This window comes from Simochromis diagramma, unplaced genomic scaffold (assembly GCF_900408965.1).
Source record: "Simochromis diagramma unplaced genomic scaffold, fSimDia1.1 OVJJ01000618.1, whole genome shotgun sequence".
Classification (NCBI taxonomy): domain Eukaryota; kingdom Metazoa; phylum Chordata; class Actinopteri; order Cichliformes; family Cichlidae; genus Simochromis; species Simochromis diagramma.
The window spans coordinates 3,871,522-3,885,922 of NW_024387423.1; the positions used below are offsets into that span (position 1 = coordinate 3,871,522).

A 14,401-nucleotide genomic window follows, 5' to 3' on the forward strand; every position below is an offset into this window, starting at 1 on the left:
CCAGTAAACACCAGGTAAGAAGAAGGTGGAAGTTAAAACCACAGATACCATTCTAAAATGAAAATAGTACCATGCAAACTGATTCATGTGTGATTTATTCGCATTATACCGCATTAAATATTATTAATTTACCTAGAACGGCTCTAATACAAATGATGTAGTTCCGTCTCAGTCCAATAGATGGCGGTGAAGAGCCTTTTGAGTGCTAACAGTGCATGTTAGTTTGCTCAGAAGAAGATGAACTGGTGGGAAATTTGACGCGAGTGTTTTTCTATTAACCGAAATAGAGCCCAATAAACAAACAGCACTCCTATGTTTACTAATATTTACTGGAGATGGACCGGTATGTTTTAGTTATATCTTTTTGCCGAACTGATGACGAGTCGCCGGATGGTTTTAAATGTAAGTTTTCATTTAACTTGGAAACATGTAATACTTCCTCTGTCAGTACCTTAAAAGTGTGCAGACTTAGCCCGTGTTAGCTTTGTAACTGTAAACTTCGTCTGGCTGAGCTCTTAATATCGTCCTGACTTTGTTAACCTTTGTTCGTATACGTTTGTGTTTCACATTTTGTTTGTAATCACGATGGTTATCCGGTCAAAGAATTTGAAGAGTGAACTATGCTAGCAGCTTTTAACAAATTTGCTACTTGTTGTTCTTTTCAGTCTTAAATAAATCAGAAATCTGCTTGTAATGAATCCTGACAGCTCAGTTTTCACTGATCGCAGGTTTGGAGCCACTAAAGCAGATATATGGCAGACTCGTGGACATCTCCACTCAGGAGTCAGAGAAGGTTTCTGTGTTTCCAGGTACAGTAACAGATAGATAACTTAGATAGTTGCTCTATCTATTGGTTCTAGATACTGCACATTAATCACTAATCAGCATCACTGTAAATGTTCAATTTTCAGTGGTCATTTCTTGGCCAGATGCTAAATTGGTCATCAAATCAGTCATAAAGGAACAACGTTTAAACCTATTTACGAATACATGAGGCGAAAATAATATAAAGCTCAAAAGAAGTAGTAGTTTGCACAATAAAACATATGCAAAGCAAACAGTTTATGTAAGACACTGTTGCATTGTCAGAGCTTCTGAATAGCAAAGTATTCTAGAGTCAAATGTGAATCCATCTGTCTGACAGCTGAAGTTTGGCTCAAATTGGCTAATGCAACAGGACAATGATCTCAGGCACAGCATCAAATCTGCTTCCTCAGAATGGTTGAAAAAGAAAAGAATCAAGATGTTGCAGTGGCCCAATCAAAGTTCAGACCTCAGCCTGGCAGAAATCCTGTGGCAAAAACTTAAGAGAGCTGTGCATGAAAAATCAGTGAACTTAAGCAACATTGTAAATAAGAGTAGTACAAAATTTCTCAACAACCATGTGAGAAAAGATGAAGTTATTGCTATTAAAAGTGGTTCTACAAGTTATTGAATCGTGCGTTGTACTTAGTGTTTTACAGCTGTATATACTTTAGTGTTGTATCAGTGTTAAGACAGACCAAGTTATTTCCCTTCCTTACATCTTTCTCACTGCATGTTTTCCCAGCTTGTTCTCTCAGTGGCAGCCCGTCAGCTCGGAGGTGGTACGTTGCTGTTCAGGCTTGTCACGGAGCTGCACAGGTGAGACACTTGGAAGATTCAAGAGCATAGATATGGTGCCTGTATATACAGCTTTTTTTTATGTGTGATGCTTTAAATTGTCACAAGTTGTCAAAGTCTGCACCAACATGTAGCTATTGTGCCATTTCCTTTCTTACTTCTTACTTATTAAATACAATATCAGCTTTACAACAGTTTTATTCATCTTTGCAATGGCAAGTTAGGAATTGGTACAGAATGCCTTTATTAAAACTGCAAAAGCACTTCATGCTTCATACTTAACCACATTGACACACATTTGACAAGGAAACAATGCAGAATCTTACCTTTCAAACTCTTAAGTTGTGAATAAAGAATTCTGTATTTAGTTTAGTAATTTTCTCTTGTTTGGCAGTTTTGCACCTCTAAATGGGAAGAGTTGAGCCTTCACAGATGTGACGGTGAGGAGGAGAAACCCACTTCTTTGGAAGCTTGTTTGGGTTCTCTGAAGAACCAGGAGGCACCGGACCAAAAGGCTGATGAGCTGACACTGACAGAGTGAGATGATAATAATGATAATGTCTGCAGTTATTGTCCGTAACAGGGATTTGCTCCATCTATCCATTCAAGAATCTGCGTGACAGTGACATGTCAGCTCATCTGTTCTCAACTTTTAACAGGCTGATGGAGGAGGCTGCAGAGGGACTGCATGTGCTGTCAGACAAGCTTCCACCTCCAGGTACTGTTATCCAGTTAACATTGGTTACTTTCTATACTTATATATCTTCCGCCTTATAATTTTTATGTAATTTGCTTGCAGTTTTGAAGCTGTTAACTTGGATCTTATAAGGCTTTTACTTAAAAAAAAAAAAAAAAAAAAAAAAAAATCTAGTTTGAAGATTTTTAATCCACAATGCTTCCACACAGCACTTCTCAGGTGACTTCGATGATTACCTTTAGGGCGCAGTTCGCCACTTCAGTTTCTTCCATTCTGCATTAAGAAAAAAAACGAAGATTGGCTTGTTTTACTGATGGGGAAAAAAGAACAAGAAGTTTGCTGCACAGAATAATTTCTCATGGGGCGATTGTGTCTTAGCCAAATCAAGGAATTAAAACTTCTTCTTAAAAGAGTGCTGTCGAATTTTAAGCAGTTAGATTCTGAAAATCTGCCTGCTGCAACCTTGTGGAAAAGGTTGCCTGCTGTACTGCATAAATCTGTGTTCACCAATGCTCTGATTTCTTTGCAAATCTCCCTCGTGAAGTGTTTTCTTTTTTGTTTGTTGTTTTTTAAGAGAAAGGTTTTTGGCACACAGTCTCCGCAGGAGTTCAGAAACAGTTACCCTCTAACTTTAGTTACCCTGAGGAGCCAGAGTCACTACAATTCTTGAAATTTGGTTTTGATAACAAGCGATTCTGCCTACTTTTTAAAAGCTCACGACTTGCCGTGATACGTCCTTCCAAGAGATGGATGGATGGAAAGAAAAAATAAATAAATAAAAGAAGGAAACACGGTGTCCTTTTGTTTCCTATGTTTTTCAATCAGGTAAAGCCTTGCTGGATGTTCTGGTGCTGGGCTCTGCTGAGCAGTCCCCTCCTGTTAAAGACCTCCTGCCTCTGCTGGGAGCCGTCAAACACATGTCCTCCTGGCATACTGCAAAGATCAGTGTCATCACACAGCACACACCTGGGTGAGAAGATGAAAAATACCCATGCATTACACTCTATTAGGGGTGGGTTTTGATAATCGATTCTGGCTTGGATAACGTGATATCAATTCATTAAAATCCTGAATCGATTTTTTAATATAAATTTATTTTGCCCGAAATGCCAGAATCTCAGGTGAAACCTCACAAAATTTCAACAACCACCAAACAGCTAAAACAATAAATGAGAGCAGGAACACGGATTCTGCACATAAATGTAAACACAAAGCGCGGAGCCGCTGACGCATCAGAATCAGTGAGATGTCGCCTTTCTCACCCGACAGCACGGACACGGTCGGGGCTGAAAGCCAACAGCTCGCTGATTCTGATGTTTCGGCAGGTCTGCGCTTTGTGTTCATGCCCTTTTCTAAAGCTGTTAGTTTTATCTCTCTCCAAACAATATTGACCGAACCAGCAGCAAAAGAAGATCCAAACTACGCTTCACATAAACATCGTCATGGACTCCCTCTGACTTTTGCTGTTTTGCTTCCAACACGATAAAATCACACTTCATGCACAGCTTTCTCTCCCTCTCTCTCTCTCTTGCTCTCTCTGTACTTCAAGAACAGTTTCCCCTCTAAAAATCTGTTTTCTTCATTATTCGCTTGCTTGTTACGCACAAGTCTACAGTTGTTTACAGCGCTGTTGGCCGCTGTTTTTTTTGGTTTTTTTGTTTTTTTTTTCCTTTTACTTACTTCTGAAAATAAAACCTAATTTCTGCTGTTCAATAGGCTTCTGAACAAATTTAAACTTTTTAAAATTATGCAAAATGCAAAACGCTTAGCCGTGTCTCTAATCAAACCGCTGTAACTTCAGAGGCAATGTTCATGTGTTGATTAATGGTTTTCTTTCGTTTTTGATCTACTGCAGAATATTTTTATAAAATCCCAGGCCAGGAAAATCACCTTCATGTTTTTCTGTGTTTTATCTTCAGCTACTACACACAAAGGCATCTTCTGTGATGCTCACACCTTTGATAAAGTCTTGCGAGTGTCAGCTTCCTTTTTATAGATACAAAACTATGTAAATGTACTGATCTGAATTAGAATATTTCTGACTGTCTGAGGCAAAATTTCCCAGATACAAATCGAATTGAATCGAATCGTGGATCGAATCCTTTCGGGACCTTGTGAATCGGAATCGAATCGATTCTAGAAATCAGTGACGATACCCAGTCCTACACATTCCCTCTTACTGAAGAATGCCAATAGGCCTTCACTTAAACTCTTTAACAGCAATGCAACCTATGAAAAAGGGGCTTTTTTGTAATGTCCTTTAATTCTTAGATTTTATTTTGTAACTTTGAAAGGAGCCTTGTTTTTACTGTAGGAAACTTTTCAAATAGTGCTATTTGTGAACTTAAGAGCTTGAAAAAAAGAAAAGTTTCACCTCTCATCCAAGAGGCTTCTTCAGTCCTAAAAACAAAAGGTGGAGAGTCCCAGGGATTTAGGCTACAGCCACACTAGCCCGGATAGATTTGAAAACGGCGTTTTTGTCTGAAAACGCTCCGTGTCCACACTAGCCTTTTCAGTCGTTTTCACAGAGTTGTGGGTCCACATTGAAACGGCCGAAAACGCTTACGTTCCAGTACTGCGCATGCGTGCAACGCAAGATGATTCGGCCTGCCTCATTTCTGTCTGCTGTTTATTTACTTTCAAAATGTCGAGGAAAAGCACCGAGTTTTTTAAATGGACTAACAATGGGGTGGAGTTGTTGCTGCGAGTAACACAAAAGTACAAAGTTGCAAAAGCAAGTGAGAATTAAAGAATTTGAAGAAAGCATGTACATACTGATATTAATCTTTAATAGGGCTGTCAAAATTGAGAGCAAACAAAACAACTGCTGTATAATGCCCTCCGCTATCTTAGTTTAATTTGTCACATGACTGACTAAAATGTGTCATCGTTTTTGAAAGTCTCCGGTTTCGCTGTCCACACTGCGACGCGAAAGCACCATCTTCAAATGTATTCGTTTTCCTTCGGGGGAAGAAATTCGCCGTCTCAGTGTGGACGGGAGGCCAAAACGGAGAGAAAACGATGCGTTTTCAAACAAAAACACATTAGTGTGGACGTAGGAGGAGGTCGTTGGGCCCACTGTTGATTATGTGTGTCATTCCACGAGCCAAGGTGTGACAAAAGATGTAGGTCATTATCATTACTTGGGGTTAAAGGTGAAATCAGTGTGAGTACATGGCCCATCTTATCATGTGACTTGTTGAGGTCACCTAAAGTGAGGTGTAGGGATGGGTATTGATAAGATTTTCACGATTCAGATTCCATTTTCGATTCTGTTTAACGATTCGATTCTTTTTTTTAGAAAAAAAGGAGAACACTAAGATCGATTAGCTTAGAACTTTGTTTTATATCTTCTCTTTGAACAAGGTAGAAATTTAGGAGTAACATGGCCTTACAAACCCAACAGTGAGATCTTAAGAGATCCAGCCTACGGCTCTTCAATGGGGTGTCACAGGGTCCCCAGGAAAAAAAATTGTAAATGTAAAGTAATAAAATAAATATTCTTCTGTAGCAATAACAAAGTATAACATAAACTGTTCTGTGGCAATTACACAAGAATATCCAGTAATGTCCCTGCCTACAATTAAACACATTCACTTACCGAAAATCGGGGGCATCTGCTGTGGCAGCCTTTTACCACAAACTTAGTCACTGCTCGGTGACATTCGTCTATCCTGGCCTGAAAGGAGACGCTACTGGTAGACTGCAGCGAGACCTGCCAGCATCTGAGCCAGCCAGACTCTGTCTGTCTCTCTCATCATGGTCACCTAAATGCACAGTAATGGCAGGTTTTGTAATAAGGCAGATCGCGCTAACATAATATGCACTGTTAGTTGATTATTTACCTGCCGCATTAACGGCAGAGGACGTGCAAACGTTACCGCTGCTGCTGGGTTGAGATTCACGAGTCCGGAGCGGAATTAAAAACACGACATTCATTTAAGGTCATCACGTGTTTTGTGAGCAAATGCTTTTGCATATTCGTAGTATTTCCTCCCTTAAATGAAATATCTACTTTGCAAGTATTGCAAGTTGCCCTGTTGTCATCCGTTCTCGTAAAGTATAATCAAACTTTTGAGCGTTTGAGCCGCTTAGGCGCCGTGTTTCCTGCCGGGTAAATGATGCTCCGCAACGTGGTGACGTCATTCGGGGCGACTGGAATCGATAAGGGAATCGTTTGCAAAAATGGCAAACAACTCCAAGGAATTGAAACAGTGGGAACCGGTTCTCAACAAGAACCGGTTTTCGATACCCATCCCTAGTGAGGTGTGAGTGGATTGTAGGTGGCAGACAGCTGATGGCCTCTTTCAGTCCTCCCAAACCATTGGTCTTCCCGGTCCAGTATGTGAACATTGGCATCATCCAAAGAGTGACATTCATCTTTTAGCTGCAGATGTACCGTCGAGGTGACTCTCCTGTGTTGTGCCACGTGTTTGCGGAGTGGCTGTTTTGGTTTTCTAATGTAGAGGTCTGAGTGCTCCTCACTGCACAGCACAGCGTGCACTCAGACACTCAGCGTCTGAGTTTTTTCCTTGGGATGAACCAGGTTTTGTCTAAGTGTGGCTGGGACTGAAGTGCACTGAGATGCTGGGGTTGGAGAACATTCTCCTGTTTCCTCTAATAAACTTGGTACATAAGGGATGACAATGTTGTTCCATCAGTCATCGCCTTTCTCCCTAGTTGATGTCTGATCTTCTTTCCTGTGTATCTTTGGTAATTTGATGAAGGCCCAGTTGGGACAACCACATGTTGTAAGAGCTTTATTTACGTGTGTCTTCCTTCTCTTTCCATCTGTGCCTTAGAGGGAACGTTGGTAGGGTGTGGTGTAGGGTCCTGTTCAACACAAGTTTGTGTTTCAGTGGGTGATGGAAGTCGATGAGTATGCATGAGAGGGTTTCCAGTGACTTAAAGAAGTCCATTTTTTTCCCTTCATTTTTAAGCTCTTTAGACAACCATGACTTGGATGACTGGGAATGTACACAAACCCATTATTAGTGAAATCCTCCTAGCTCACCACTAGGGGGAGTTAGATGGATAAATAAGAGAAGGTGCTGACTTGAGGTAATGGATGGATACACATGGATGAACATTTCTGCAGAAGCACTCTTAATGATAAAAACAACAAATTAACTTTGGCAACATGAAGACAGATAATCTCAGGAGATGCCAGAATGACCTTTTTCACCCCCCAACATCAGGCATCAAAACACCACCTACCTGATAAGAACTAGACATCTTAAATGTGACAGGCTTATTGGTATAACGTGAATGTACGATTAACATTTGCAGAACTGTTGTAGGCAATAAGAAAACATGGGCTTGCATATCGCTGTCTAACAGAGAATAAAAGTTACTCGGGCTCATCAAGCGATTCTTGTTTTCTTCATTCAGATGGCAGAAAATGGCGTCCTCCATCAGCGCCGCTTTGGTCAAGCTAGCTGACTTGGACAGCTGTATTGACTCCAAAGAAATGTGGAGGGGAAGCCTGCTTGTCAGAGAGAAGAAGGTAAGGGTTGCTGGGGTAACTTCTGGAGATGGTGCACATTTTCAGACTAGTGATGTACTCAGATGTGCACAGGACAGTTGTGTGAATGAGCTGAATATTTTAAACAAAAGAACTGAAGAAACAGAGTCGGAGATCTATCCAATCACTGAATAAATATCAAATTGCTGTTATTATCAACTTCTTGAAATTGCAGGACACTGCCTCACCACAGTCAGAATTTGGAAAAGTGAAACTGCTGAAGCTATTTAACAAAACACAGCTCCAAAAAAATTGGTCACAATTCTCGCTTGGTGATCAAAGTTTGAGACGGAAATGGATATGAGCAAAAATTTTAACTTTAATTTACATCACATATTCCATAAACTCCCCAGTAATACAAGCAAACAAAAAAAACATTGTAATTTTTACTGCAGCAGCTGCATAGCAGGTCTTTATAACTGTGGTGGTCCAAAAGGGCCAGCTTACTATTGAGACGGAGGATTTTAATAAAGATTCTGTGGATGCTGTAAACCTCAGCTGTTTGTCAGTTACAGGAAAGCGGAGACCTCTAGGAAAGTGTGTCTGTGGATGCTGTTTTGCTTACCAAAGAGAGGACTGTGAAGTCTTGTGTCTGTATACACTTACTTGGATGTAATTGTTCCAAACCTAGCAATGTGGGTGTAATTGATGGTTTCAAAGGAGCAATGAAGGGAAAAAAGCGGTTTGGTAGGTACAGGCTGTTTTAACCACTGTGTATGTGAGACTTTGTGTGTCTGTGTTTGCAATTTCTGGACAAATACTGTTGTGGGCCGGAGAAAAAGCCGTGTCCTTTTATTACGAACACATCCTCCTCTGTCACATCAAACCTCTGCATGTCCTCCTTCACAACATCCATGAACCTCCTCTGAGGGCTTCGTCTTTTCTTTCTGCTGGACAGCTCCATCTCCAGCATCCTTTGTCCAATACATCCACTATCCCTGCTCTGCACAAATGCAAAACATCTCTGCCTCACATCATGCTGAATGAATCTGGAAAATTACTGGAGGTCATTAAAGGGTCATGGGAAAAGGCACCGTCCTACTGGCATTGACCTGGCAGAGCTGAACTAGCTGGTATCAGTTCAGCCCAGCTTGGCCCACTTTGACCCATTAAACCCCCCTCCTATCAAGTTTTTTTTATTTTTTTTATTTTACTGGGGCATGAAGCTTATTGAAGCCAAGTGTTAAAGAAGATCGCTGGAAATAATGAATCAATAAACATAAATTATAGCTTTATGGTGCAGTTTATCAAGTTTCTTTTGGCTGTCATATTCTTGACAGTTTTCCCTTCTCCTTGTCATGCTCATACAGTAGCCACTTGCTACTCACGAGGTAGGCCCACCATAATGCACACCTTACTTTATGATCCTTTTGACTTTTTAACTGCACCTGTCATTTAACTGAACATCATGTTGTTTCAGAAAGACTTGAAAGTAGCAGCTGAGACCATAAACACATCAGCAAAGTGTTTATGGAGGTCATAAATTGAGTGATATAAAGTGTATAAAGAAGCGACTAGCTGGCCATTAGAAAGAAAGCAGACTGAGATTCGATGGGGAAGAACTTCAACATCAAATTGAACAACTCTGCAGTGCTTTTGTGAAATAGAACAGGTTCCTCCAGTCTGGGCCAATAATCTCATGAATAGCATTTTAAAGAGTGAAGGTTATTGTAGCATCGCATTGATGCTAATTATTCTGAAACGAGGGTTTTACAGTCATGTGGATGTGGTGTTTAGGTGTCCTTATATTTGCTTGTTTCCATGCATTTCCTGCTTTCCTACAAAGTAACTGTTTTGGCGTCAAAGTAACCAGGCTGAGGTGATGTGACAGCATTTTTTCTTTTCTGTTCCTACTCTGGAGATTACTTCAGGCACACTTGTTTTTTTTTTTGTCTTTAAGTGAAAACTCTGGCAGGTGCAGTAGTTTTCTTTTCTCTGGACCGAATTTGCCAATTTTGTGCTTTTCTTTCATGGCCCTCTGGGGAGAATCAGCAATCTGTTTCACTGTGAGGTTTCCTTGCATGTCTCGTACTGATGGTGTTTTTTGTTTGCTTTTTTTTTGTTTTATTTTGGAAATCTGGGTGAGACTTTCAGGTCTTATTTTATGATTTTAAACACTGATCGGCTGAAAATATAGATCTTGGCTTTCTTGAAACGGCTCAAAGTAGTGTCTTTGTGTTTTAGTATGTGTGGGATTTTTTGTTTTGTTTTTTTAATATTATAAAATGAAGGTGCAGTGTTGGTGACAGGCACAAGTCTGGTATTTCTGAGATAGGAAATATTTTTAAGAACTAAACTGTATTTTTTTTTAGTTTCTATTTTTTCATTACTGTATGTTTTTCAGTTTGGACCTTAATGTTGGGAAAACTCTGCTTCTAATCTTTAAGTGAAAATATTAAAAACAGAAAAAACAAAATTGAAAATGGTTTATATAACCTTTATAAAATGACATCTCTCATCTCGAGCCTCTACTATAGACTGTATGTAAAAGCTGGACACGGACACTGGGCCATCGACCATGGTTCAGTGAAGTTGAGCTGAGCGATTTTGCTGTCACCATCTTGGTATTTTCAAACTGCACGTGACAAGTAAGAGGCAGATCTGAGAATCTGAGGAGCACAACGCAGGCTTGCCCTGAAGAAGCTACTTTATCAGCCTTGTTAACTCTACTGGGGGTCATCTTTCGTAAAGGGAACATTATCTTGTTCACTTTATAAAAGAAAGACGTTACCAAAGCTTCAGTCACATGGGCCAAGGGACCCATTGGCGACCCCCTGACAGCCACCGATTGCTATGGAAAAAATATGAATGACCTGACTGGTTTATGAGTGTGAGTGGTTGCTGGAGGATGATGACAGTTGCTAGATGAAAACCGGTTGTAAAGATGTATTAGGTTCTGCACTGAAAACCTCCTTGTGTTTGCTTTCATTGCTACCATTGCCATGGTCATTCATCATTTGCATTCGAAACTCTGCCTTTCGAAACTTGTCGGTGGTAGTGGTAAGGCACAGCTTTCAGTTTAGAGGTGACTGTTCTCTATTTCCTGTGGGCAACCAAGGACATTTGCAATCTCAAGGACATTTTTTTTTTTTGGGGCACCAACTGATTTCATCCAGAATCATACAGCACCCTCCAGGAGCCACTGGCCAAACTGTCATGGAATAAACAATTAAATGAATAACTTTCCTGAGGCGATCACAGAACAATCTCTAGGACTGTGTAATGGACTGGAAGTCCCATAACCTTTTATACACCCAGACTTTTATTTTTTAATTTTTTAATTTTTTAAATTGAAACCAGAAGACTTAGAGTGCAGGTTTGGGGCACTCCTGCATTGCCCTCACTTTTAAGACTGGGAAGCTTTGACTATCTTTTGTGTACAGTCTGTGACCCTAACAGTAAAGTGTATAGACACCGTATGTTAGATTATCAACCAATGTGCTCCAAGTATGGTGCTCTAAGGCAGGCTCGCAGCGTCTCCTTCACTAAAGTGACCTTTTCTGAGTTGCTGCCCTCTGAATGAGTGAGTTCTAGAGACACTCAGTAAAAGCTTCAAGGTTTGGAGAAGCCAAACAAAGGAAAATTCCCAAAAGAATAAACCCTTCTCTGAGAGCAGCCAACACCATTTTACTCCCATTTGATACAGTTATGATGTCTCTATATGTGTTTGTGTACACGTAACTCCAAAGGGCACAGCTATGCCGAGTTATTTTTGAGATATTATTCAGACAAACACTGAAGCTGTAGGATTTGTTAAAATGCACTGATGTCAAACAGTTTGCATTTCTCTGTTGTAGGTTGTACAAATGTTTCTAACTGCATATGCACTGACTGTGTCATGTATTATTTTTCTCCTCAGTGTGTGTCAGAACTCCGCTTTGATGGTTTTTCTCTGCATCAGATATCAGAGTCTGGTCTTTTGGAAGCTCCACACATGACCACTGACCACAAACTGCAGTCTGAGGTGAGCTCTGACTCCTAAGTTTCATTGGACCTTTTGTTGAATTGAACTTGAGATGACCTCAAACCAAACTTTGGAAGCAGTTCACAGTTAATCAAAACAAGGCTGTCCTTTGGTGCTCAAGTTTTTGACAGCCAGCTCAGTAATCAGTTAACTATTTTCTCTGACTTTGTTTTCCAGAAAGTCAAATTAGTCCTTGTTGTGTCCTCCAACAAAGATTTAGTGCCCAGCTTGCGAGCAGCTGCTCACAGCAGCAGTCTTCCACCAGAGTGCTGTAGGGTGTGCACTTGATCCAAACTTTGTCAGTGAGAACGTCTTATATTGAGAATTGTAATGCAGCTTGAGAAAAGACTACTCTCTGTGTGTGTTTGTGCAAACTTCAGGGTAAAGTTTTGGCAGAGCAGATAATAGCCCAGTTTGTATTACTGTAGAGCCAGTCTTGCTTTCAAGCTGTCCAGTAGAACGAACCCCCCACTGTCTATTTCCAAATGAGAAGCGTCACGTCCTGGTTGCCCTTTATTCACACTGTGCAACCTGTGACAGATGATCCATCAGTCAGATAAATCAAATGTATTTTATAAGCCAAATTATTGCCAACCTTTTATGTACGTTATGACCTTGCCACCAGAAAATGACACAGAAATAAAGATTTATCATCTCATGGAGGCAGGCCAGTGGTGAAGGCTTCTTCCATGGGAAATCTTTTTCCTGCTTTGCAGTCTGATTTTTTTTAATATATAATTTGTAGAGTATTTTTAATGGAGTTATATCACTCGGCACTCACTCTCCGGAACTGAGAAGCTGTTACTGAGCTGTCAGCTCATCTCGATGTCTCCATCCACTCTGAGTCTAGCCTCAGTTAATGTCTGTGTGTCAGAACTGTTGATTGTACATGACAGATATGAGTTCATGCCAAAACTTTAAACTGGTATTCACATAAATATCATGTTTGTGTTCTCTGCCAATATATTTAACGCAGTGTTTACAGAACTCTTAATTTTAATAATATGCTATCAGTAAATATTAATAAGCCACATGTATAAACTGCAGGCTATATACAACGTCTGCTTCCAGCTCACTGTTATCACAAATGACAAAAAGCTTAGACTTGTTTTTCATATACAGTCGTATATAATAGATAGAAAATAAAACTGGCAATCTTTTGGCATTTTTTTTCCTCATTAGCAGCACGCAGCACACTGTGATGGTAAAAATCTCCAGAACTATCTAATGGATTGCCATTTGGTTTAGACATTGCTGGTCTGCTTGGAAAGACCCACTGTGATCCTGCTTTAAATAGCTGGGGGGCTGCACACTCACCGGCCAAAGGTTGCAGACTTGTCAGAAACTCTGCAAAATAATAAGAAAAGAGAAAAATGCAGGCAGAGTGTAGGATATCAGCAGAAGGGATGTTGATAGGAGTAACTTTTTTCAAATAAATATATACATGTTTATTTAATGTGGAATCCAGTGTAGTATACCTTTTTAATTTAGGTAGGTAGTCTTGGTTCTGACCATATTTGTGAAGCTAATAAAATCCATGCCAGCCTGTGCCATACTGTGTATCAGCCAAATATCATGGATGAGTTTGATTCTCAGTGACCCCGACCTCAAGGACAAGGTCATAGTCAAAAGGGAAAATCTTGTAAATGCAATAACTTGAGAACGAAGCGGCATAGGAGGCTCAAATTGATACCATAGGTACAGTTCGGTCCATAAATATTTGGATATCAAAAACCTTTTTCTAATGTTGTAATTTTATAATTTTCTGGTAGAGGTTGATCTTGGTTTTGTCTGTCCAAGAATTTTTTTCCAGAACTGTGACGGCATTTTTAGATGTTTTTTCTTTTAGCAATGTCCAATCTAACGTTTCTATTCTTGAGGCTTATGAGTGGCTTGCAACTTGCAATGAAACCTCTATATTTACTTTTATACAGGCTTCTCTTTATGCTAGACTAGGATATGGGCACGCCTACCTCCTGGAAAGTGTTGTTCACTCTGTTTGTGCAGTTTACGGATGGCTTGTTTCACCTGCTCCTTCTACTGCATGTTGTCTGTTCACAGCAAAGCCTTCCACCACACCTCAAATCAACGCCCGGCATTTTATCTGATTAATTGATAATGACATAATGAAGGAATTGCCCACATCTGCCCATGAAATAGCCTTTGAGTCAACTGTCCAATTTCATTTGGTCTCTTGTAAAGAGAGGGTGGCACATCTTAAGGAACTAATCCCTTCATCCATTTGTAATGTGGATACCCTCAAATAAACACTGAGAGTCTACGCATTATGTCCATGTCCATAAATGGAATATGTTTCAATAAAGAGGTAAAAACAAAAACAAAAAAACTTGTCAGTGTCCAAATATATATGGACCTAACTGTATGTCTACAAAAAATCTTGGCCGACAAGTTTTCCGAAAATCTTTTGAATGCAATAACTTGAAAACAGAGTTATCTTGGATTAACAAATTGATACCACAGATGAATCTACTAAACCTCTCAGACGAGTTTAGAAAACAGCAATTTATCATAGTTACATTAATCTACCCGATTTCGTGGTAAGAACAGGTGTGTTTGAAGCTTCCTACTTATACCAAAAAAGTACTTTGGAGTC

The 14,401-nt window shown here is 40.0% G+C and overlaps 1 protein-coding gene across 1 annotated transcript in view; it reads left to right on the forward strand.

Moving 5' to 3' along the window:
* Window positions 1-35: 35 nt before the first annotated feature.
* The window catches only part of LOC120722183 (MDM2 binding protein), a 33,695-nt gene continuing 19,329 nt past the window's right edge, over window positions 36-14,401 (forward strand). The window contains exons 1-8 of the mRNA XM_040013057.1: window positions 36-402; window positions 729-809; window positions 1,550-1,623; window positions 1,997-2,139; window positions 2,262-2,320; window positions 3,125-3,269; window positions 7,691-7,805; window positions 11,683-11,787. Coding sequence (XP_039868991.1) covers window positions 336-402; window positions 729-809; window positions 1,550-1,623; window positions 1,997-2,139; window positions 2,262-2,320; window positions 3,125-3,269; window positions 7,691-7,805; window positions 11,683-11,787 — 789 coding nt within the window. The 5' untranslated portion in view covers window positions 36-335. The remainder of the gene's footprint in view (window positions 403-728; window positions 810-1,549; window positions 1,624-1,996; window positions 2,140-2,261; window positions 2,321-3,124; window positions 3,270-7,690; window positions 7,806-11,682; window positions 11,788-14,401) is intronic.